Genomic DNA, 25,643 nt, shown 5'->3' on the forward strand with positions numbered 1-25,643 from the left:
AATAATAATAATGATAATAATCTTCAGAACCCTGATTTACGACACAGATGTACACATTCTGGGTGAAGCACAAAATCCTAACAACATCCATGTAGCACCAGAGTCAGCATAAAAAAAAGAAGCTAAACTTCAGGAACATTAACTATAACAAAATATGGATAGAGCTGAAAGGTGTCCTGGAGTGGAAGGTGTTAAATTACAGGTGTTTCCAAGTATCCAATTCAGAGAAGAATAGACTGACTGACTACACGGTGTGAAATCTGTATTGTGCAGAGTTGCATAGTATGTGTTGAGTTGTTTTGGTTAGCAAAACAGTGAGGGTGGGCTGGGTGATTGTGGTCGAGCAAACTGATCATTACAACACATGGAAAAAGTGACCAAGGAGGAAATGGGAGGGAAGCTGAGTGGTCTATGATTCTAAGAAGTCACTCAGTTACTAAGTATTAAGATGCAGAATAAGATACAACACAACAACACAAGCTTTGTAACAATGTGTTTTTCAGATAATCCAGTGAGTTTTTAAAGCTATAATATAACATTTCTGCAATAAACTGTCTATAAACTCTAGCTCTATGTTCTATATGTAGTTGACTTGTGTACTTCCATTATCCCAAATGTTTCCAACAATGTTCAAACTCAGAGAAATCTGTCATTTTATTCAGGTAACGCTGCGTTTCACCGGTCGCCTGTCGATGGCATCATCTCCCCTTTGTGCCTGCGTCAGTGTTGTGGTTGTCTGCCAGAAGCTGTCATACATTGACTGTTGATCCAGTCTGAAGCCACATTGTTACCATCCACTGTTTAGATCTTGGTGCTTTTTAACTCTAGATTTGAACCGGATGAAGGATTTGACATATACTAACGGGACGAGAGGCAACATATGGAGAGAAAAAAAAAAAAGTTAAAAAAAAGTTATTTCACATGGCGTGCTCTACAAGTTAGATAAAAAATCCTCACACAAGGTCAGGGACATCATAATGCCTAAGTTGTATTATGAACTCACTCATCCTTTATCTGACTGAGGTTAGATAGCCCCGAGTCCTTTCCATGGCTCTGAAATATCTGCAGCCTGACTGTGATAAATCCATTGCACTGTCCATGATGTTGAAGTAGCGGATGGATTTGTAATTGTACCTTTTTCTCAGTCTTGCCCTTCTGTTAGCTTCGTCTTGGATCTATAATATTCTCTAAACTGTGTAGCGGATTGCGGAAGGTGCTCCCATTGAGCCAACTACACTGGTTAAAATGAACAAATGGCAACTACATGGTTTCCTTTGAACAGCGATGATATGGGATTGTTATGAATGTAAAGGTTAGCCACAGTTACTAAACAGTACAGTAGGTGATCAATTATTTAACAAGACAAAAAGTGTGGGGAATCACCTGAGCAATGTTATCATGGTTTTATTAAAATTTTGTACATTACCTTTACAATTTTTTCCACATAAAGTAATAACAATGTACAATTAAATAAGACTAAAGAGATTCAAATGCATACGATTTAATATGCTTCTATGCACATTTTAAATGTCTATATACCCAAACAAGTTTCAACATGTAATGTAGGTGAAATGACTACTGAGAAACTAGTCCAGTTTTTACCATGAAGTCACTGTTGCTCCTTCCAACTAATCAGAGAGAGAGAGAGAGAGAGACAGAGCCAGAGAGAGGGTCAGAGGGAGACAGAAGTAGGTTAATAAAAACAGTGACATCCCATCTATCAGAGAGGGATCAATAGAGACTGATTGTTAGACAGGCTGTTATATTGATCCTATCAGTGGATTTGGAACTGGATGCACGTGTCTGTGAGGTGGTACAGACAGGAAGAATGACCACACTGCATCATTAAATGAAACATGATGTACACACACAGTCTATATTCTATGTGCACTTAATCTCTAAACACGCACCGCTATGCACACACTAAGCCTTGTGGTGGCAAAGGTGTGTGTGTGAAAGAGGAGTGGGAGGTCTGGCAATGAAAGGCGATCTCAGATTCCTTGCAGGACTGAGACGAGCATGGGGCGTCACAAGGTCCAGCCGCCAGGAAGGAAAGGGCTTGTGCATGTTGACATGGATGCTGTAGGAGAACACACACACACACACACACACACACACACACACACACACACACACACACACACACACAGACACACAGCAGGGGGTTGTGCAACAGTGGCTGCCTTTAAAGAGCGTGTGCAGTCAGGTGGGAAATTCCCTGCTCACAGTCTCAGCATTCCAAAAGAGCCAAGTTCAGCCGCTCGCCACATCCAAGTGTCGGTCAGGTGGCGCGTTAGTGCAACCCTTCCTGCATGTGTCGTGTGTGTGTGTGTGTGTGCGTGCGTGTTTTTCTGCGCGACAGGCGATAAATGAGGAGGAAGTCCAAATAAGTGAGCCCGTTTCAAGTTCGTGTCCCTCCCCCGTCTAAGTGAAGTTGCTCGCAACCCAAAACAGGACGTATGCATGTGTGCCTGCGTCAGCACACTATCGGCCCAAAAAAAACAACAACAACAGGTCGGGGCCTGTGTTTGATCCCCACATGGGGTCTGAGACAGACTCCAGGCACTCATAATGTCACTGTAGTTGCAGTATGTGTCATTTCCCAGTAGAGTCACACTGATCACAGACCACACTGTACAGTAAGTATTCCCCGAGGGACAGTACACATCATTTAACTCGTCACGCTACACAGCACTGCCACATTCTGCTTCTACTGAAGGCTTCTGTAAAATAATAAACCGTTCCCTTCAAGCTTGTACAAAGGCCAGTCTGCAGACCTGATACAGTTCAGATAAAGTTATATAATCTGATACAGAAAGTGGGTTATCACATCGTGACAAGTCAGCGTGCTACAGTCTCAGAGCTTGCAGAAGAAAATTTGAGGTTTTGGATGTGTGAGATAAGAAGTGAGTGTATGTGTGTGTTTATGTGTCTTAGGCACTGGACAGCATGGTAGATGTAAAGATCTGCTGCAGTATTTGGGGAATCTCCTTGGTGTCCATGGCAACAAAGGATCTCCCCGCTGGAAGGGTCTTTTGGAGTCTGAAACAAAGAAAAAAAAGAGAAGTTTGAGGTTAAACGAGGGGGACTGAACTTTAGCAACAGAATCGTTTCCCAAAATAAAACGACAGACGAGTGCTTGTTTGCTGTGTGAGTCGGTCCTAGACATTTCCACTGACAGAGTACAGTGTGTGTGAATGAAAGGCCTGTCATTCACATGGTGGAGCTTAGGAACAACACAGCACAGCCACTTGTACATAGCCACTACCTCTGATGGCACTTCTTTCACTCCCCCAATTGCTTACACATTCCTCTTTTCCAATTAGCAGTTTGTCCTCTATATGAGGACACACACAAGCATGGACAGTCAACAGGGATATAAACAGTATTCCCATAATGTCATATTATATAACTTTATGGCTTCCCCATAAATAAGTTCCTATGCTTGCGTGCTTCCATGCCATGTGGGTATATTATTCTCATTCCTCTATCCCAGTGGTTCCAACATATTTACTTTTCTATCATTGAGTAAGCTGACTAAGTGACATATTTTATAGATATTTCACATTATATTCAATGCATAACAGTAACAGAAGGGAACAACTGATACAATGTACAATGAACCCAAACAGTGAGCACAATAACTGCAGGAAGATTGTGTAAAACCAGAGATTTGGATGAATGAATTTGGAGCAGATTATTTCCTGTGAATATTGATCAGCGATGATTACAGAGACCAAGAAGGCCTTGCGACCTCCCATGAAGCTTTGGGGTTTCCCGACCAAGGGCATTAGAGGGGGGGGGCCTCCCCTGAAATCTGATTGGCTACCCCAGTGCCCCACCCCATTTTCCTTCCCTCTTCCACTCTGCATTGTATTTCAGAGGCTGTAGCAGGCTTCATTTTGAAGCTAGAGTGAAGATACTGATATCATTTAAAACTAAATGACCTAACACACCCATTGGTACCATTTAATGCTAGCAAGTCAGTAAGGAAGCTTAGTAACACTTAAGTTACACACAAAAGTTAAGCTACATTTTTGCTTAACTGGCATGGTTATTTTTTAAAGGGAAAGAGCCTCCCCTTTGCAGACATGCCCACTTTATGCTAATCCCATGCAGTGGGTGGTATAAATGTGTTATTTATATCTCCCAATGTATTTGAATATTTCTGCAGACTGGGGTCCATACTTTGTGCCCTTAATTATGCATAACTTTAAGTCTCAATATAATTTAAACAGGTGAGTTGTATTAAGGTTCACCCGCCGTACTGTTGTCATGAACGGGGAAATTAGCTCTAGAGACCAAAACAGTTTTTGACTGTAAACATGTTCATGTCTCCTGTAAAGATGGGCATTTTAATATGGGGCCTTATGGAGATGGACTACCTGCTGGAGCCAGCCTCAAGTAGCCGTTTTGGCTTTATTTGCAGCCATAGAGGTTGCCACTTGTTCTCTTCCAGTATTCTGATTTGAACCCACAGACTGCAGTTTGAACTTTCTTTGCATTCAGAGTTAATGTCTACCTGACCTTGGCTTCTGGAGTTGGATAACCCCTACTGTAGCTGTTTCCAGGGTTACCTTATCCTTCTTCTTATGCACTTTTTAAAAATCCCTATTCACGTATCCTTCCTATTTCCTCATTTGCTTCCCTTCACTTAACTCCACCAAGATGCCCCCACCTGCATCTCCACCTCCTCACCTTTCAGCCTGATCGCCAAGGGATCCGATGAAGATGGCAAAGGCATTAACCTGCGGGTCAGAGGTCAGGACCTGGGCGAAGCGCTCAGGCCGGATGCCGTAGCGTTCCAGGTTGGCATCACTGAGCACCACCACGAAGTGCTCGTCAGCCTCTTCTCGCGCCAACTCCTTGATGCTGGCGTCGGTGCCCTCCAGAGTGTAGTCGCCGCTCATGCAGAACTGAGCGTGGGCGTGCATGGTCTGCGGGGTGGGGGAGGGGATAGAGAGAAAGGGAAGATATATTATCCAGTGCATTGCACAGGTAGATCATTTGCCTGTGAACTCATGAGCCAACTGTTATGTCTTTCACTTGTTTTCTCTTTCATTTGTTGACCATATTACATATTATATTTCGGTACACCAGTGGAGACTGGCGTACCGAACTTTGGGTGCAGCCTGAACAGCTGCATCTTAGCCTGCATCAAGACTCCTTCAAATACTCAGCCCCTCATCAACCCCCCCGCACTGTAGTGCAGTCAGTCTGTCTCTAGCCTCCTTTCTAAAACACTGATTACCTGTTGCTTTTTGCATTTCACTAACTTCAAAGTTTTGCAAAAAACTATTACAGCTCAAAATTCCAGTCTCCCTGTGTCTCTGTGTTCAGCAGTTGGGTTCACTCACCTAGCCTTAACACCACTTAATATCCGGTATTTGTGGCTGTCGTCATAATAAGCCTGACTGGCCTACCTGTGCACACTCTGCCCATGCACTCACTGTGTTTTAATAGGGTAGTTTTGAAGGGATGCCTAAAGGGATGGGGCTTTAAGGATAGCTTAAATAGGGTCACTATTCACTCAAGTTACAAAAAGAGTTATTTTCTTCCCTGGACAAATATAAAACTAAAGTAAAAACAACACCAAAAAACACTTTATAGTTAACTTTACTTTTAGCAGAATTTCAAGACAGAAAGAAACACAACAATACGAACCATTGTTTTCATTCTATTTGGGTGGGAATAAATGGTGTACAGTAAGAAAACATCAACAGACTGATCATGAACCTGTACCTTGAGGACTTTGAGTCTCTGCTTGTTATTCTTGGGGACTTTGTCCGGTCTGACCAGCTCAATGTCGTAGCCGTCGCCTGAGTGGCCCACTATGTCGTACTGCAGAGAGAAAACAGTTTATGTAAAAGAAGATTTAATAAAGGTAAGATGTGCCACACCACATGAATACAAATGGCAGTGACAGTATCTTATTGTTGCTCAGAGTTAATCAGGTGGAAAGATGCAGTTATGATGGCGTACAAACATGGTAGATGGTAACTTATAGGAAGCTGTCCTCTCTCCAACCTGGGCCCACTATAGGATGTTGTGTAGACCATCTATCATAGCTGACTTACATAAGGATTTGTCAGCCTGGCACCATGGGCTCCACTCAGCTATTTGAGGACCCAGGTATTAAGTATATGGGCTATTTCTAATAAGAGCGGTTATAACTGTGGTGGTCAAAGGTATGCGACTGTGTGTCTCATCTGTCCATGTCACTGTTGCTGGGTAACAGTGTTTTTTTTAAATGTTGTCTTTTCAGATCAGAATGTTTTTTGTACTATATATTTTTCCTTTTTTTCTGTAAAATTTTTATACACCTCAAGTATAATTAAAATTATAATATAATAGACGTATAAATTGAAGTTCAGTGGGTTTTTTCCCCCCAAAAAAACTGATATGTAAGTTTTCCGTTCCATTTTTGGCTTGTAAATAAGTAGGTTAAGTGACAAATTCTTGAGCCTAATGTTTCTTCGTGTCATATCTATTTACATTGACTGTTTCAAATAGAATTTCTAAATAGATATGTATGTTTGACCTATAGTAACACCATCAATGGATAGCACACACACACACACACACACACACACACACACACACACACACACACACACAAAGAGACTGCAGGTAGTACAGCCACACACACAAGATGTGTATGTCTTTTCTGTTATTGGATGCACTTTTATGTAATGGCTGTTATGCATAGAAAGCAGTTATACTGACATGGGATGAGTGCCACTTAAATGTGTGTGTGTATGTGTGTAAGAATGATATGTGATCATTATTAGGTTGGGTTGAATGTCACTTAGGGGCCAAGAAGTCTGTCTCAGTTCAACTTTTTTACACATGCTCGTATCTCCCTCTCCCCCCTTCTCTCTGCCCCTCTCTTTTTGGCTTCCTCCATCCTTTGCCTATGATCCTACTCTCCTGGTTAAGCTGTTATACCTTTTTTTCATTTATGAATGACCAATGAACTATGTCAGCGGTTGAGTTTTCTAGGCACAAACTGAAAAAAATATAGTATTATATTAGTTAATAGGTAATAAGTGCCTTATAAGATGCTAATTTAAACACAATGCTATAAAACACTATATAAGTGTTAATAATAGCATCATAAACACATACTCGGTGTGACCATCTCACCTTGAACTTGTGCTCATAGTTCTCCAGAGCCTCCATGACCATACACACAGCCTCCATGGAGCGCTCCAGCCTGCCGTCCACACCGTTGAAGCGGTACATGCTGCCCGACACGTCAGCCAACACCCGTAAACGCTTGGGTTTCTGCTGAGGACTGCCCAGCTGTGAACACGTAAGGTAACACATATACAAAACACAAGATTTTTAAAGAATATTAATGGAGATGAACAACAGAAAATACCTAGTTTGGAAAGTGTTTTGTGGAATTTGGTTTGCTTACTTAAAATAACATTCAACACAAGGCCAGGACTTTAAAACCGGTTGCAATTATGTCAATGTAGACCTTCAGGCCAGACCAAAAATATGCAATGCTTGGAGCTAAATAAGGTAGAAAAACATGGCATGCATATTATGGTTAGTGTGTGTTTGTATGATTAGTGTGAGAACTATCTCTGTGCTATATATGTGTGCGTGCTGGGTGGGGGCTTTCTGGAGCACACATTGACAGCAGGAGAAATGACTAGAAAGTGTGTGAGCTGGAGCAGAAAGGCAGGGTGTAATAATAATCTCACACACACCACTGGAATGTATCGTCTGACAGTTAAAGGTAAAAATTATGTGTGTAAGTCAGGAGTGTGTGTGTTTGGAGGTGAGAAAAAAAAAGTTTAAGAGTGGTTGAAATATCTGCATGAGCGCAAGCGCGCACACACGCACACACACACACACACACACGCACACCTCTGGTTCCAGCTCTCCCCTGCGTTTATATATAGCCTTCTCTCCAGTCAGTCCATCAATGATTTTAGCGTCATCCAGTTCTCCCAGAGCCTGGTTCTTCAACCACTGTCGCTCCTTTCCTTTAGCCTGAAACGCACGCACATGACAGACACATATTACGTATCAGTCGATAAATAAATAAATAAACACATTTCAAAATGTGTCTGAGGAAGATGATTTCATTTTGGTGGGGCTTTCAGAGGCAACACATTGTGAAACAAGGCAAAACAAACCAAAGAAACCCAGACAGTTGTAATTATTCAGGCTGGCACATTATAGACAACACATACATTTGTATCCCTCTGCACTACCAACTAACATCTGAGGCAGGAGGCTTGGGTGGACGTCTTTAAAGGTCACTTTTTGCTGCGGTCACACAGAGGGAGGGAGTAGAGAGGAAGAGAAACAGCACTTTCTCCTGTCTTCAGTTAGCTCCCTGAGGAAGGAGAGCTCCTTTACAGAAAGAAGGGTAAACAAAAGAAGGAACATGATCTGCTCCCCTCCCACCCGCTTTGTTGTTACAAGAGCAGTACAGTGATGATATTAAGTGTATTTTTTTTTTTTTTTACATAACACATGACCTGTGTACAGACAAAAGAACGCAGATGGGCCATCATGTCACACAGTCTCATGTCTTAACAATGTAACAAAAGATAACAACAATAGATTATGCCTGCTAACACATGCTACACATACCTTTAGATGTACAGTTAATTAAGTTGTTTCATGACAACCATGACCACTGTGACTTTATACTTCACTAACTTGTACATGTCATATTATATTCAATGCATAACAATAACAGTACAGAATATATCCTGTGAATACTGATCAGAGATGAGATTTCTTGATATTTCTTAGAACTTTTTATACAATTCTCTGTCTGTATTATGTATTTAGTTTTGTTTTTTTATTTAAAAAAATCATACATACTTCTTTTTTCACAAATCCAGTGTTGTTTGTATTTATGATCCCTGTAACATCCAACATCATAGCCCTGAAATATGTCTATCTAGGATTTTCAGTCAGGATTAAGAGTTCATCACAACACAGAGACAGCACTGGTTAAAGTTAATAACGACCTTTTAATTGCTTCTGACAATGGACTCTGTACTTGTATTGTTAGAGCTAAGTGCTGCATTTGACACCATTGACCATCATATTCTATTACAGAGCATCTAATTGGCACCAACTGGTCGAGGTAGACGGCCACCCACCTAGAGCCGGGGTCTATCCGAGGTTTCTGCCTCTTAAAAGGAAGATTTTCCTTGCTGCTGTCGCCAAGTGCTTGCTCATAATGTATTAAGGAGTTCGGTCTAGACCTGCTCTATTTGAAAAGTGTCCTGAGATAACTTCTGTTATGAATTGGCACTATGAAATGAAACTGAATTGAATTGAATTGAAATTCCAGCTTGTCAGAGGTATTATTGTGCACTTGATATACAGTATTCCTGCTTAAATCTGCACAGATTTTGATGCTAAGTTTCCTTTAACAAATGACTTTCATTGGCCCTTTCAATTGTCAAGCTGGTTGAACCATTGTACAGCATTTTGGAACAAAATATTACTTTTTTGTGTCATAAGAAATAACATCTATTTGTAATTGACCATTCAGAAATATAAAGTAGTCCTCGCCACCATCTGACTATACCCAGTCAAGGTTTCATGACCCCAAGGGTATGAATGTGTCCAAATTTGGACTCATCTAAGCAAAACTATCCTAGACATCCTCATCCAATCACACTGTTTTACAAAGATTATAATATTAAGTTGTTCAGCACCAATTTTCCATCTCTAGATTCAAATGAATGAATGTGTTCATTATCTATAAGAGTAATAAAAGTGTGATTTTATAACTGCCAAAATTAAGACTCATATCCTTACTGTTGTAACACTCCATTGTTGAAGTGCCAGGTTGCACTATTGCTTCTGTGAAGAGACGACATGTACTCTCTTTGTTAATGGAGCAACTGACCCTTCCTAAGTCCCGCAGCTTTTTGCTCTGTGCTTTAATAACAGTTGAGCAAGCCTCGCCCAGAACCTCGGTCAACTTTCTCCTTTCCTGTACTTAGATATGCTATGTGCTAGGCTAATCTATGTTGAAAAGACCACCACATTTTGAATATGGTTAAAAGATAACCATGAAAGGTGAGGAGGTGGAGATGCGGGTGGGGGCAGATAAATATATGTAGTCACACCTTAAGTTAGCTAATGTTAGCAAAACAGAAGCTAACTAACTAGTTAATCTACATTAATTGATGCTCTGTGTGTTCTGACCCCTTTCTATCAGAACCAGCATTAACTGTTTCAGCAGTTTGAGCTACAGTAGCTCGTCTGTTGGATCGGACCAAACGGGCCAGCCTTCACTCCCCACGTGCATTAATGAGCCTTGGCCGCCCATGACCCTGTCTCCGGTTCTTTTCCTTCCTTGGAGCACTTTTGATAGGTACTGACCTCTGCAGACCGGGAACACCCCACAAGAGCTGCAGGTTTGGAGATGCTCTGACCCAGTCATCTAGTCATCACAATGTGGCCCTTGTCAAAGTCACTCAAATCCTCACGCTGCTCATTTTTCAGCGCATAGCATATCTTAGTACAGGAAAGGAGAAAGTTGACAAGGGTTCCAAAAGGAATGGGGCTTAGGAAGGGTCAATTGCATCTTGCACAAGGTCAGTCACAAAAAAATACTACTACTCTTTCTTTTCTCACAGTCATTAAACATTCCCAAAATATCTTTCCTCCCACAGATGTCTCTACATGACTGTGATCTCCTGAGAACTCCTAACAGGTTAGGACGCCTCTGAAGCCCTCCTAGATACTGGCAATGATATGAGTAATTTCCCTGTTTCCTAAGGCCTAAAAGTAGAAGCAAATGTGTGTTTCTCTGTGATATTTTGGCCAGTTAGGCCTGATTTTTATGACATGCTCGATAAATACGAGCCCAGGTGTTTATGTCTGGCAAGCCAGTCCATTGTTGAGAGATAAATAGAGAGGGGTTTCCCTCGGGGAGGCTGAAGTGGGTGGAAACAATACACTATTGGTTTATTGAAAGCTTGCCAGCTATGGTTAGGTGTGTACAATATGTATGTGTGTATGTGTGTGTGTGTGTGAGAGAGTCGTTAAATCACTCTTCAGGTATGACAAAAATAACATGACTTCACAGTGTCACGCCTGCTGGGATTTGTATAATCTCCATCGACTTTACAGAGGGAAAGAAGCCCGGGGCTACAAGGACAAATACAAACAATAACCAGCATTCACATTCAAAGCCAGCAAACACCTGGATGGAAAACACAATACACACACACACACACACACACACACACACACACACACACACACACAAAAAACACCCACCCACCACAACATATACAAACAGAGCTTCACACCTGGACAGGAGAATAATAGAGCAAGGGCTTAGTGTCGCTGTTCTGTAATCATTCTCACATGCTGCATCATTTTCCTCTCATCACATGCACACATGCGTGTGCCAAACCCCACTTGGATGCATTAACACACATTCCCCTTAAGAAGCGCAAACAAAGGGAGGAAAGTCTAAAACAAAATAATGAAATGGAGACAATATAACATCCTGGATCTTTAATCACCACTGCCTACGCTTTTGCTTTTCATTCACTCAACCAATCAGGTGCTCCAGTGGGACAGCCCCCCTCCTTCCTGCCCCGCCATCACGTGTGAGAGTAGCTTGGGGTCAACCAATTGTCCTCTACCAACCTTATGGCCCTGTGACTTTTGTTGACTGACCACAGTGGACTGGACTGCAGTGTGTGACTGTATAGTAAAAGCAGTCTAAATCTACAATTTGTTTGGATAATGCTTAAAACTGTTCAATTAAACTGATCTGTCATTGCAAACAGCAGTTTAGACCAGAGAACTTATACTGAAATTCTAATTAAAATATCAAGCTTTCAAAACATACCAAACATCAGGCTGGATTTACAAGGAAGTGTCTATATACTGTATACTATCTAGCCACTAAACAGGATCATTTGGCATTAGAAATTCAGTTGTGACCTACCAAAGTAAAAGTAATCTCAAAGTGATTCAGCTTTTTCCTAAATGTTTGGGAGCAACTGATCCCCTACTGACTGCAGCGATTAATCCCTGAATATATTTATGCAAATCATTGGATAACACATATGCACATGTGTTTTTTATACTTAATTTACTTTGTCAGTGTATTAAAAGGTCCAGTGTGTAACATTTAGAATGATCTATTGTAAGAAATCGAATAAATTATGTGTTTTCATTAGTGTATAATCACATGGAAATAAGAATCATTGTGTTTTTGTTACCGTAGAATGAGCTGTTTTTATCTACAGAGGGAGCGGGTCTTCCTATGGAGGCCGCCATATGTAGCCCAGAATGGAAAAAACAAACACTGGCTTTAGATGGTGCCTTTCTTTTTGTTTTTTCGAATTCTGCATCCAACAACTGCCTTATTATATAAAGATTATTATTAAATAATAATCAGTTGTGTGACTTTCTACATAACAATAGCTTATTTGAGGTTTTTCAGTCAGGATTTAGAGTTCATCACAGCACAGAGACAGCTCTGGTTAAAGTTAACAACAACCTTTTGATTGCTTCTGACAATGGACCATAATATTCTTTTACAGAGACTTGAGCATCAAATTGGCATTAAAGGAACCGCACTGAGCTGGTTTAAGTCATATTTATCAGATCGTTCACAGTTTGAACATGTTAACAATGAATCTTCAATAAATACTACAGTTAGTCATGGAGTTCCACAAGGTTCTGTACCTGGATCAATTCTATTTACTTTATATATGCTACCTTTAGGCAACATTATTAGGAATCACTCCATTAACTTTCATTGCTATGCAGATGATACGCAGTTATATCTATCGATCAAGCCCAATGAAATTAATAAATTATCTAAATTACAAACATGTCTTAAGGACATAAAATCCTGGATGAGTTGTTAAACTCAGAAAAAAACGAAATTCTTCTACTTGGCCCCAAAAACCTCAGAGACTCGCTGTCTAAAGATATAGTTACTCTAGATGGCATTACCTTGGCCTCTAGCACCACTGTCAGGAATCTTGGAGTTATCTTTGATCAAGACATGTCATTTAATTCCCACATAAAGCAAACCTCTAGGACTGCCTTCTTTCATTTACGTAATATTACAAAAATTAGACACATCCTATCACAGACAGATGCAGAAAAACTAATCCATGCATCTGTTACTTCTAGGCTGGATTACTGCAACTCTTTATTATCAGGCTGCCCCAATAAGTCCATTAAGACGCTCCAATTAATTAAAAACGCTGCAGCACGCTGCAGCACTTCTCTGCACTGGCTCCCTGTAAAATTTAGAACAGAATTTAAAATCCTCCTCCTCACCTACAAAGCTCTTCATGGTCAGGCCCCTTCATATCTTAAAGAGCTCATAGTACCCTATTACCCCACTAGAACACTACGTTCTCTGAATGCAGGGCTACTTGTGGTTCCTATAGTCTCAAAAAGTAGAACAGGAGGATCCTATCGGGGGATTTTGCCATGGTGCACTGAGCTCCTCTCTTCCTCTCTCTCTCTTTCTGCACTCATTCATGTCCCATTAATGCATGTTACTAACTTTACTTCTTCCCCGGAGTTCTTGTGCTTTCTCGTCTCGCAGGTTCTCATGGATCCTGGTGGTACCTCCTGCCATGGTCCTGCTTGACTGCCATTGCTAATATCACTGATATTAGTGTTATTATTATTTTTAATATTATTATGGCCACAGTTACTATTATTACTATTGTCACTGCTCGTTGGGTACCGAAACGCGGTACCAATAGGGCACCGGTTCCGACGTAAACCGTCGTAACCAGACCGAATAAGAACGAACATTTCGGTGCCTGACTTTTTTTTTTTCACCGGCCCCCGGTGTTCCGGTGTCAACTTGCGTGACATCAGTGCCACTACTCAGCACACTTGTTGATCAGAACTGATAGTGAGAGGATCAATGAAGATGCCGAAGGCAAAACGCCCCAAGGTTTGGCTGCATTTCACGTCTAATGATGCAGACTCTGTGACATGCAACAGATGCCAGAAAACAATTGCATGCAAGGGAGGTAACACGTCGAATTTGATGAAACATCTGGCGACACATGGAGTTTATTTAAAGCCGAACAATGTGCCGTGTTTGATAACCTACGTGACGCAAGGCCAAGCACTCCAGCAGCCGCAGCCAGTGTCGGCCTCGCCGGACAAATTGAAGAGACTCCCAGCCCTGCCAGTGTGGTGGTGAACATCACAGATGATGATGATGACATCAGCCTTTCCTCTTCAGGTAAATCTAGTAATTTAATGCCAACCACAAATCATGCATGTCAAGTAGGCTAGCAAACACCGTTGCTATTCAACAGCGTGAGTGACAACGTGTGTTATGTCGTTAACTTAATATTGTGTTCAATTTGGCCCTGGAAATAAAAGGGTATTGTTTTTTGACAAAGTGTGTGTGGTTTAGTTTTTTTAAGTACCGGTTCGAGAACCGTTTAAGCACCAGAACCGTTTAAAAAATACCGAGTAGGCACCGGTATTGGATAAAACCCAACCAATACCCAACCCTACTGCTCGTTGTCCCCCATCGTTGCTGTTGTCGTCGTCATCATCTTCTTCATGTTCATTATCATCAGTCACTACTATTAGTGTAGTTGTTGCTACTGTTGTTGCTGTGCATCTGTCTGTCTCTGTCTCTCTCTGTCTCTCACTCTCTCTCCTCTCTCACCCCAACTGGTTGAGGCAGACCACCACCCACCTAGAGCCGAATGGTCTGTCCTAGGTTTCTGCCTTTTAACAGGCAGTTTTTCCTTGCCCCCGTTGCCAAGTGCTTGCTCATGGTGGCACTGTTGGGTCTCTGTAAATATTTTATAATACACCTGCTCCATTTGAAAAGTGTCCTGAGATAACTTCTGTTATGAATTGGCGCTATATAAATAAAATTTAATTGAAGCATTAAAGTTCTGCAGAACCTGTGACTGATTTCCCCACGTGGCTCAAAAGGTCAGTGTGAACAGGAACCAGACGGAACTAAAATGCAACAATGTATAATTTTTCCCTCACTGTCTGGAACAAATGAACCGAACTACACGTGTGAATACACCCTAAGACACTACTGATAAGATTTGGAATTTTAATGATGTAGAAATCATGCAGTATTTTCAAAAAATGTTATTGAGAGAAGAGTGAAGCTCCCCGTGCCTTGTTCTATAGTGTTATGTATTCATCAAGACAAGTAATTGTGTATCAAATAAAGAAGTAAGTGTGATGCCAAGTGGAGTGAAGCTAACCTGCAAACTGTCCAGGATGATGCGTAGAGACTGAACCTGTCTCCTGACAGCATTGGAGAAGCGCTCATACGTTGCGGCATCGTAATCGCTCATATTGATCTCCTTCAACCTGACGTGGAAGGACAGAGAAAAACACAGTGGGAGAGGACAGAAGAACAGTTTAAGAGTTTGATTGGTTTGACATGTTTCGGGCAAACCACCCATTGTCTTCAAGCATACAGTATAATTGATTTGTGGTTTTTCTTTCGACTTTCAACTTTAACAGAGGCGTACAGGGCTCTGTTAACTCACACTGGTGATGAAAGGAAGTCATGAAAGATCTTAAGGACACTCTACAAGTCACTATATTTTTTGTTCTCTCTGCTCGGCTCATCTCTGAACTCAAGAGTTTCCCCTTCTCCCACCCTCACTTCACACATTCTTTGCAAAAGCTGAGGGTGCTACTGCAAGCATAATATAACTCTTTCATCTTCTCTCCATGCTTTTTACAAAATAATTATCCTTCTAAACATAAAAACAGGTAAGTCAGACAAGAGAAAGGAATAAAAATAGAAAGAATCTCGAAACACCTGTGGGCAAACTGACACAGGGGTCAGTGTTGTTAAATATGGAGCACACTTTTTTGTGTTTGCACGTGTGTGTTCTCTCCAAAACACACCTGTGGACATGACAACACAGGTGGGCTATGCCCCCTAAGCCGAGTTTATCAGTATAATCCCACTGTGCAGGTACTTTTAGAATAGCTCGTCGAAGGTGGTAAAGGTCACCATGTTTGCACAGACGTGTGTGTGTGTGTGTGTGCGTGCATGCGGGTTAAAAAGAGACAGAGACAGGTGAGGGAAATCTCTGCCAGGTGTTTGAAAACTTTTGGTGACAAGCAGACCGTGACCACCACAGAGATAGAGAGCAGTGACTTCAAAACACAGGTAGGTATGGATGGCTGGTGGAGAGGCTCTGACTTTATGAGTCACAACTCGTAACAAACCTGTGTGTGTGTGTGTGTGTGTGTGTGTGTGTGTGTGTGTGTGTGTGTGTGTGTGAGGGATTTGCATGAGAGTAGAGTAAGAGGTAGGATGTATTGTGTAGACTGTGTGGCATCAAGCATACATTCAAAAAGACCAAATACATACTAATACATATTCATTAACAGGATGTCCATAATGTCTGCAGTGGATGGCTGAATTAAGCTACATCATCACCAACACCTGGAGTGTTTTAAGGGACCAGTGTGTATGGGGAAAGGCCTTCTCTAGAGGCAGAAACATGGCAGTTCAACATGGCGGAGTCCGCCTCTGTAGATAAAAACAGCTCATTTTAAGGCAATAATAAAATTAAAAAACACAATTCTTATTTTTGGTGATTATACACTAATGAAAACATACCTATGAATAATGTCTTCCATTTTCTGACAATGGACAGACACAGCTTTAAATCTTCTAAAAGAAAACAAACAACCGTTGGTGAGCCACACGGTGTGCTACAACACCCATTAGAACCACCAAACAAACAAACAAACAAACGAAGAACAAATTTAAATATTTAAATACAAGAAGTATAAATGTGAAAGTGTATTTCTGTGAAACTGCATCTAGATTCTGAGCTTGCCGCTTCCTCTTAGTTAAAAGGTGAGAATAACAACAGGGCAAAGAGCCACAGTGAACCTTCTTCCACTCATATTGTATCATTTAGTAGCAGATGTGAATGGCAGTTTGAACAGACTACTGTCTTAGATTGTAGTAGCACATTTTGCTCAATTTAAGACATTTCAATACTTTAAAATATATTCAGATGCTTTATTCTAATATTTTACATTGTATAGCTTAGAGCTTAAGGCTCTGTGAATAACTTGTAAAAATGGCTCATATATTACATTTATTCATTCATCCATCATCTATATCTAATTATAACTCCTCTATAGCTGCTATCTTTGGCTTTGTTCACACTGCAGGCACAAGTGGCCCAAATCTGATGTTTTTTGCACATATGTGACTCAGATCTGTTTTATCATCACAGTGTGAACAGCACAAATCACATGAAATCTGATCTTTACAATTCTGATTGGGAACACTTTCACATGTGGTCCAAATCAGACACAGTAAAAAAAATTTGCAATGTGACCTCAGTGTGTCATATCAGGATTCATGTGAGTTTTATATCACTGTATCTCAGTGGTTCCCAATCTGGGATTGCCAAAGCTTCTCAGGGGGTCACAGGGAGAAGAAAACACTGAATCTGTCAAAATAAGTAAAATATTAGGTATTCATGATTGTAAAATAACATAATACAGAAAGAGAATTGTACAAAAAGTTTCTAAAAATATCAGTAAAACAAATAATCTGCTCAAAATTCATCCAAATCACTCAGTTTTTGTGTTCACTGTTTGGGTTAATTGTACAGTTTATCAGTTGTTCTCTACTGTTATTCACATTAAAGCATTTAACTGGAGATTGGCAGTGCTCTGTAATCATGAAATAATCGGGATTTCAATATTGATCAAAATGATCATGATTATCATTTTGGCAGTAATTGTGCAGCCCTACTGCAGACTACTTCCTTTGATGAATAGTAAACATGTAAGTTTGATTGCAGAATATCTGTTTATAGTGACAGTAACTGGCCTTCATATTCTAATGATACACAGTGTACTCACAATGTATCACACTCACATTACAGACCAGTTATTTTCAACCTGTACACACAGTCTCCCTGTCTGTTCCTCTGCATTCACACCACCATCGTGTAAGCCCACAAAACAGCACATAGCAGAGCGGCTTCCTCCACACATTCTTAGTGTGTGTGAGGATGCATGAGAGTGTGTGTGGGGAACAGACACTCTGGCCACTGGCCGCGGCTATTTCCTCCAAATTCCTGAACCTTGACTTAAACAGGAGAGGGAAAGTGAGTGAATGGCAAATACAGAGAGAGGGAGTCTGTTTTTTAAGAGCAAAGTTTGTGACATTTCACACACAACAACCACAAAAACAAGGACTCAGGCCAACACTCCCAGCAACTACACACTACACAAACACTAACCTTCCCTCCACTAGCCCTGCCTCACAGGCCAGAAAGGGTGATGGCTTTCTGTTCAAACATTTGATTGTATTTTGAAATTTATGATGCACACAATGGTTAGAAAAGTGTGGTTTTGTTTTAGCAGTGGTATTGCACTAATAGTTGTTGGTTCTGTCAATCACAGCCTCCCACAAATGTCGAACTTTTGGCCTGTAGGCAGGCTATTTGTTGGTGTATTAAATATTTCCATGAACATTCTAAAATGTAATAAAAGTATGAAATATGTTTCACACTAAACAGCAACAACTTATCCAACACTCATCAGTTGTTCAGCAATGCTTTTTTTGGGGTGTGTTCATTCGTCATTTAGGAATCTTATGGATTCACAGCAGAAGGAAACTTCCCTTATTCTCATCTATTTGCTTTGTATTATTAAACAGAACTACAAACTTTGAGATCCTAAGACCCAGGGAGAATGTCTTACATGTCTGTCGACAAATTTGCTCCTTGTTACCCTTAGACCACATGTAGTACATACCTCACTCTGGAACCAGAATAAAACAAAGCAAGAAAGGAGCAAGGAACAATAAAACCACAAGAGAACAAAGTTTCCTTCTCAAGAAGGGATTTCAATCTGTGTGTGTTTTACTCATCCTGGTGCCTTTCACCAATCGACCGCTAGTGGAACATATTTTGTGTTTTGAAGTGAGTGAGTCTCCATGGAAGGTGACCTGTGGCGTTTGTAGATATAAATGTCTCAACAAAAATACGACGATTCTTATATTCAGGTGATTATACACTAATGAAAACATCTTGGCTGCCACACAGTACTTTAAATCTTCTCCTGTGAAGAGTGCTTGGTGATTCTGCGTAATGAAAAATCTAATTTGAGACTTTCATCTAAATTCTCTCCAAGTATGCGAGTTGATGCACCTGTACCATTGCACCCATTTATTTTTAATATACTCTGTAGAATGTGTTTTTTCTGTACGTGATGTTTCTTATACAGTCTGGATACAATACCTCTCTTTAACTCTCATAAAACTTCTTTCAGCCATGGGTCGTTAATATCTAGTAATAATTATGTAATTGTAAAAAACTATAAAAGTATTTCTTTTCTAGAGCATATTCTTCTTTCAAAACTCCTAAAATGTAGTGGTCCCTCATCTGTTATTGAATTAAATGTCGTTATTCCTTTAGCTATGCAGTTTTTAAATCCAGTCCTGTTAATTAGGCTTAAAAACGGTGGCCATAGGCCCACCATCTAATGTAGGAAGGCTGGCAGGTATGGAGCCAGAAACATATCCATAGAAGTGTGAGTATGTGTGTGCATGCTCACGTGGGCATACCTAAGCCTGTTTTTGCTTGTGTGTGTGACAGGTACTCAAGGAATTACGGAAGGATCAGAGTTTGATTGATACTTAACCTAATCTAAATAAACAAAGGATTGTGCGCACACATCAGTGAATGAGAAGGTATGGAAAAAGCCTGACACAGTTGGCCTGTTGTATGAAAAATAAATATTCTATCTCCATGTATTTCTCCTGTGTGTGCTCACCTGCTGCATTAAAGAACACTTAAGCACAGTGACATCTGCTTGGAAGCAGGGTATCAGCATGTAGCTACAAGATTTTCCCTGGTCTTAGTGGGACACTGATAGACAGGCAGAAGACAGGGAGGGGGGGAAGGAGGGAAAGGACGTCAAAGAAAAATTTCAAAAAACAAGTGAAATGACTACAAATAAGAAGAGTAGAGACAAAATCAGTGAAGAGAGAGGAGAGTCAGAAAGGTTATGTGAAAGAAGCCAGTGTATGAGACGAGCCGCACAGGAAAGGAGGGGACTAGGGGGATGGGGAGAAAGGAAAGTTAAGAGAACGAGGCTGTTTGAAGCAAAGGGGAACAGAGACAGCCTTCACGGTTGAGCTAGTGAAAGGGGCGCCCTCTCAACCCTCCACTCTGAAACAAATGTGTGTAAACATAAAGACACATAGACACTGCCCAGTTGGATCTACTACTGCCTTCATCCATCCAGCCAGGAAACTGCAGCCTGTGGTTTTTTGTCCAGGACCAGGCACCGTACCTGGGATAGCTGACACACACACACACACACACACACACACACACACACCCACCTGTTCCATGTTACACACGGCACACTTAGTTGACACACTGGGTAGTTTCCAAAGTGGAAAAGCATTTTTTAGCATGTCATCACTGTATTTTTAAAGCCACTGACCTCTCTTTAAAGGCTTTTTCACCCATTTCACGGGCTGCCCTGCGGACCTCCTCTGGAACAGCATCTTTCTCCGCCTGGGAAACCTGGTAGACCTTGTGCCCTGCATCCAGCCGATAGGGGCCCCCTTTGCCACCTAGCCCTGCTGTGTCTCTGCCACCTGCAAAGAGACATCTTATTGAGGATGAACAAATCACAGTTGTGATACGTTAGATAACCCATAATTGATTTGAAACCACACATTATGGCCAGTTTCATTTGACCTCATAAAATGTCTGCATTAATTTTACTGTGCACATAGCACATTGACATACACAATAAATGTTGAACTATTGATCAGTTTAAATCACACACTTAAGGACTGCAATCAACAACTGACCCTTGATAAGTTTGCATTATTCACTTTAGCTCTCTGGCTTTTGAGTTTGCATACAAAAATCTCAACTGTGTTCATATCTCTGACAAACTACCACAGAAATGGCTAGAAAGAAACAGCTGAGTAAAGAAACAAGAGTACAGATTTGTGATGACCCTCAGCATTCTTCCAAGCTCTGTCAGTGGAAGACAAAAAAGAAGAGGAAGGTGCTCTTCGAAAGATGTCTTGGCCCCCTCAGTCTCCAGACATCTTTCCAATTGAGCTTGTGTGGGACGAATTGGATTGATCAGTCAGAAAAGTGCGTCCCATGAATCAGCAGTATCTCATTGAGGGACTTAAGAAAGCTTGGAATGCAACTCCTGGCACATACCTTAAAAAACTTGTGGAACGGAGGCCTTGTATATGCCATGCTGTTGTTAAAGCCAGAGGAGGTTACTTTGAAGACAGCAAAGAAAGCAAGAAAAACCCAAATACTTGATAATTATAGTAAAAATGTATTCTGATAAGTGACTCTTTATATAGTAATCATGTTTATTTTGTTGCAATGTAATACAAATGAAACTATGATCTTTTTTGTACATATTTGATCTTGCTTCCAAACTTTTGGCCTATAGTGTACATCCATGATTAGTTAGGAGCTTAAACATGATGGTAAGATAGTAAGCAAAAGGTAAAATGAATGGTTCAAAAACACTGTGTAACCCCTATGAAAGTACAGCTTTGGGTTAACTGACTATTATTTGTTTGTTTGGCCTCATAGTTAATAAGTTTCATTTTAATATCTGAATTTATGAGGAAAACTGTTTCAAGATGACTGTAGTTGCCTAAAATAGCCGCTAGAGGGCGCATTATGTATGTGATATGTAGTAAATCCAGTAGACGTGAGCATCGCATCCTGGGATGAAAAAACACCCCAGCTAAGCCTGATGCTAACAACTCACGATACAGCCACGAGTGAAGTCGATGGCATTTTATGGAAGACATACTGTTGGTTTTCATGTTTATGAGTCTGTACTTGACCAAAGTTGTTGCCAGAGGGTTCCAGACCGCTGCGACCGGAGGATTTGCTTTCTTTTGTTTTATAAGATTGAGGACTCCGGTGAGTGTGCTAGTTAGCATGCTACGTTTCTAGCGGACATGTCATTTTTTTCTGTTTGGTTATGATTAAGCAATATTGAACCTTTCTTATCAACAAAAACCAATTGGAGTCAACTGTAAATGTTATGGAGACATGAAATGAGTTAATATGCTGAGTTTGTGTTTTAGAAATGCATTTATTTTTAGTGAGGAACGGTCATTTTTACTGCGTCATTTCTGGGCGCCATGTTCAATGTTGGAGTGTTAATATGCTATACGTGGACTAATGCTCATGATTTGTATACATATGGGTTTTTCCTGATATAAATAATGTGTTACAGTTCATGTTGAGATGATTAAAAATACATGAGGGTGAATATGAATGAGAGACATGATTGATTAGAGATTTGGGATAATTTGTGTAACATGAGTTATTAATACTGTTAAAAAAAGGAAACAAACACAATGATGTCTAAGGTTTTAAGGTCTCAGGATATAGTTCATCATTCCTTTTGTGGTCAGTATTATAAGTTACACTTGAGTTAAAGAGAGATATGATACTGTGCAGTAATTGATGATAGATAATTCATTTTATTCCCTGCTATGGCAGATTGTTTTTTTTGAGTTGCTGGATCTACATTGTGGGAAAGCATCGATTCCAACTAGGTTTCCTGTCGGATGCGAGGCAGGGTTAGAGAGTATCTGGAATTCTCCATCTTCATCATCTTCCTGAAGATTCATGCCTGGAGCAGATAAGATCTAAGCTGCGCGCAGCAAGCATACAAACAAACACACACATTCTACCCGGGCAGCACATACACATTGAATACACTTGGACGGACATGGATACAAACTAAGCTCTTTGGACTAGACTTTGACGAACATTGATATCAGACAGCAATAAGCTGTAAAGAGACACTTTACTTTCAGTTCTTTTATTTCTTTTATATATTGGGGATTTGAATCTGAACCGTGATTCTACTTTTTGTTGATTCTGAAAATAAATATCCCTGTGTTTACCTTTTACATTGATCCATCCCTCGCTCCTTGAGTTGAATCTGAGTACAGTAGTCAATTAAGTGTTGTTCTTACTGGGTTACAACTGCAATCTTGGCTCCAAACTGGAACTATTGGGAATAGACGAGTGGACCAAGAAGACCCCTTTTCCACCAAATTAGATCTGGTTCTTGAACCGGTTCTATTCAGAATTCAACAACAGTAACAATAAATAATCTTCTTCATAAACCTGCCTCCTCTGTGAGCTGTTCGTAGCTCAATAGGGTTGGTCTAAGCTACTGTACTATAAGACCAGCCATAGTGGTGGTATGCCCTCAAGTAGTTCAGCAGAGGGAGGTTTACTGCCTTGCCCAAGGGCAATTAAGCAGTTGCTGTGGGAGGGGAGCACACCACAGCTGCCTCATATATCCACCTTATATGCTATCAATAAAAGTAAAGTGTGTGTAAAATGTTAGCACAGATTTCAATCAGCAGTTGGTGGACAGATGGAATTTGTGCATGTTCCTGTGCCTATAAGAAACACTGGTTACCTGTGCCTCCTGCCCACTGGTTTCCCCCAACGTGAGGAGCGTTGTTGGGGTCGATCTTGCCATGCTTGGGGGCGGAGACATCCAGGCCGCTTTCCCTCTGGATAGTGATCTGAGAGGAGAGGAGTGAGAGATGGCATGTGGGTCGTTTTTTAAACATTCAGCAAACACGTAAGCACAGACTCTAACTTATAAAGGTTAAAGGGTCAGTTTAGCCCCGACTCATCACCAGTGGTATCTAGTATCTAGGTATACAGTTTTCCAGGAACAATGTCTCAGCGAAGAACAGACACATTAGAGCTTTTTTCTAGCTAAAGTTCCTACTATATGTTGAACGTACACTATGTAGTTTCTGCCACTAGGGGGTCTCTCACTTCAAAACAATAACAAGTCATAGCTTGATGAGGTCTTGAAGTAGTGTAGGATCATGGGAGTTGTCCTCATTGTTAAACAGCTACCATTGTTGATGAAAATCTATTCTGACATGACTCAGACAGAAATTGTACACAGATGATTAAGAAAATATTGTGTATGAGTCAATGAGTATCACAATATTGTGTGTTGTGATACTGTATTGATTCTCAAAAACACTACTAAACACTAATACTGATTTTTAATTCATAGTTTACATGCAAAGAATACTTTATTTTGTGTTTTAATCCCAGACTGCTAGATAATCTATCTTCAGCCATTTGACTCTTCTGCTCTAAGATTGTAGTACTGTGATATTTGATGGATGTTACCTGAATAAAATGACAGATTTCTCTGAGTTTGAAAGTTGGGATAATGGAACACAATTCAACTACATGTACCACATAGGTCTAGTGACTCAGACCTATCTAAAAAGCTGCAGTGTTTAGGTAGTAACAGTGTTGAAACAGTCCCTGGTGAAAGCTTCAAAGAAAACACATTTGCCTGCAAATGTAGCAGTATTCACACTTTGACACTAATAAAGATACATGACATTGTACTTTTCCAAGCTCACACAACTTCCTCTTTGTGTTAACCTCCTGATGTTCTGAATTAGTATGTGAGACAGCCATCCAAACATCCCAACAGTAAGATACCTACCACACAGTCAAAGCATTAGGAGAATGGACTTTTTTATCTCTAAGGTCTGAGGCTTTGGCAGGATGGACAGAATAGGCTCTGAATTTCTCTGCAGGAGAGCAATGGAGAGGGAAGGAGTGGAGACACAGAGAGGTTAAACCTTTGGATGGCACTATTAGCACCAAAATCAGCACACTGGCTCTCACTGAGGCAGGGTGGCCGGCCAGAGGCTGGCACGCATGAAGGAGTGATTCTAACATACTGCAGGAATTCAAATGGTATCTGCAGGAGGGTGAGGTTTTGTAAATTGTGGACGGTTGTGTGAGTCATTATCTTTGGTGTTTTTTTTTATTTTTTATTGCTTTGTCATGGTCAGTGCAGTTGAACAGAGACTTATCTAGTAGGAGCAGCAGTCCAGCTGAGAAGGACCCCTCCCGTACCTCCGCTGACCCACTGTCCACACCTCAAACTGACACATACAGCTCAGGCTCTGTTCTCACATCTACATGAAGCTGCAGTATCAGCAGAGCTCTCTATATTTAGTGCAGATTAAGAGGGTCAGCCTGATATATACAGATGTCAGATTACCAGGACAAGATAATACTCATTGTGGGAACCAGCTCATAAAGGGGACCTACTGTAAGTTTCACACTACGTTTAAAAATTAAAAAAACAGTGCCTCTCAACATTTATCAACCAAGTGTCCCTGCTGCTTTCCCTGCTCATTCACTTTTAACATTTTACCAGCTAGTCTCTGGACATTCAAACTGGCAGTGGTAGTTTTAAAGCTGCAGTAGGTCATTTTTATGAACACATTATTTTTATTTATATTTGCTGATACTTTCACTATATCCTGACAGTAGAACATGAGAGATGAGACAGATAAAATCATCTCATTCCCAGGGTATCATTTACCGATGCTTTGGGATTGAGACTCAACAATCAACTATCTTCAAGACACCAACCTAAACCATCTTTCTATCTTTCTCGGCTCTGAAATGTCGTGATCAATACTGTTAATGGTATCAAAAATCAGTCAGGTTCTAAGAGAAATGCAGAATGTAGAAGATATAACTCCTATAAACACACACAGAGAGTGATATGCAGAC

General features: G+C 40.7%; 1 protein-coding gene and 1 long non-coding RNA gene across 3 annotated transcripts in view; both read right to left on the reverse strand.

Annotated features, from left to right (window-relative positions):
* LOC127365400 (uncharacterized) overlaps nucleotides 1-25,643 on the reverse strand; it is a 177,316-nt gene that overhangs the window by 13,598 nt on the left and 138,075 nt on the right. The window lies entirely within an intron of this gene.
* vwa8 (von Willebrand factor A domain containing 8) overlaps nucleotides 1,389-25,643 on the reverse strand; it is an 86,900-nt gene continuing 62,645 nt past the window's right edge. The window contains exons 38-45 of the mRNA XM_051403176.1: nucleotides 23,488-23,596; nucleotides 20,491-20,647; nucleotides 15,243-15,351; nucleotides 7,882-8,007; nucleotides 7,147-7,305; nucleotides 5,743-5,841; nucleotides 4,699-4,937; nucleotides 1,389-3,042 (exon numbers count right to left, since the gene is read on the reverse strand). Of these exons, the coding sequence (XP_051259136.1) occupies nucleotides 2,934-3,042; nucleotides 4,699-4,937; nucleotides 5,743-5,841; nucleotides 7,147-7,305; nucleotides 7,882-8,007; nucleotides 15,243-15,351; nucleotides 20,491-20,647; nucleotides 23,488-23,596 (1,107 nt within the window). The 3' untranslated portion in view covers nucleotides 1,389-2,933. The remainder of the gene's footprint in view (nucleotides 3,043-4,698; nucleotides 4,938-5,742; nucleotides 5,842-7,146; nucleotides 7,306-7,881; nucleotides 8,008-15,242; nucleotides 15,352-20,490; nucleotides 20,648-23,487; nucleotides 23,597-25,643) is intronic.

Source organism: Dicentrarchus labrax, unplaced genomic scaffold (genome assembly GCF_905237075.1).
Source record: "Dicentrarchus labrax unplaced genomic scaffold, dlabrax2021, whole genome shotgun sequence".
In the NCBI taxonomy this organism is placed as follows: Eukaryota; Metazoa; Chordata; class Actinopteri; family Moronidae; genus Dicentrarchus; species Dicentrarchus labrax.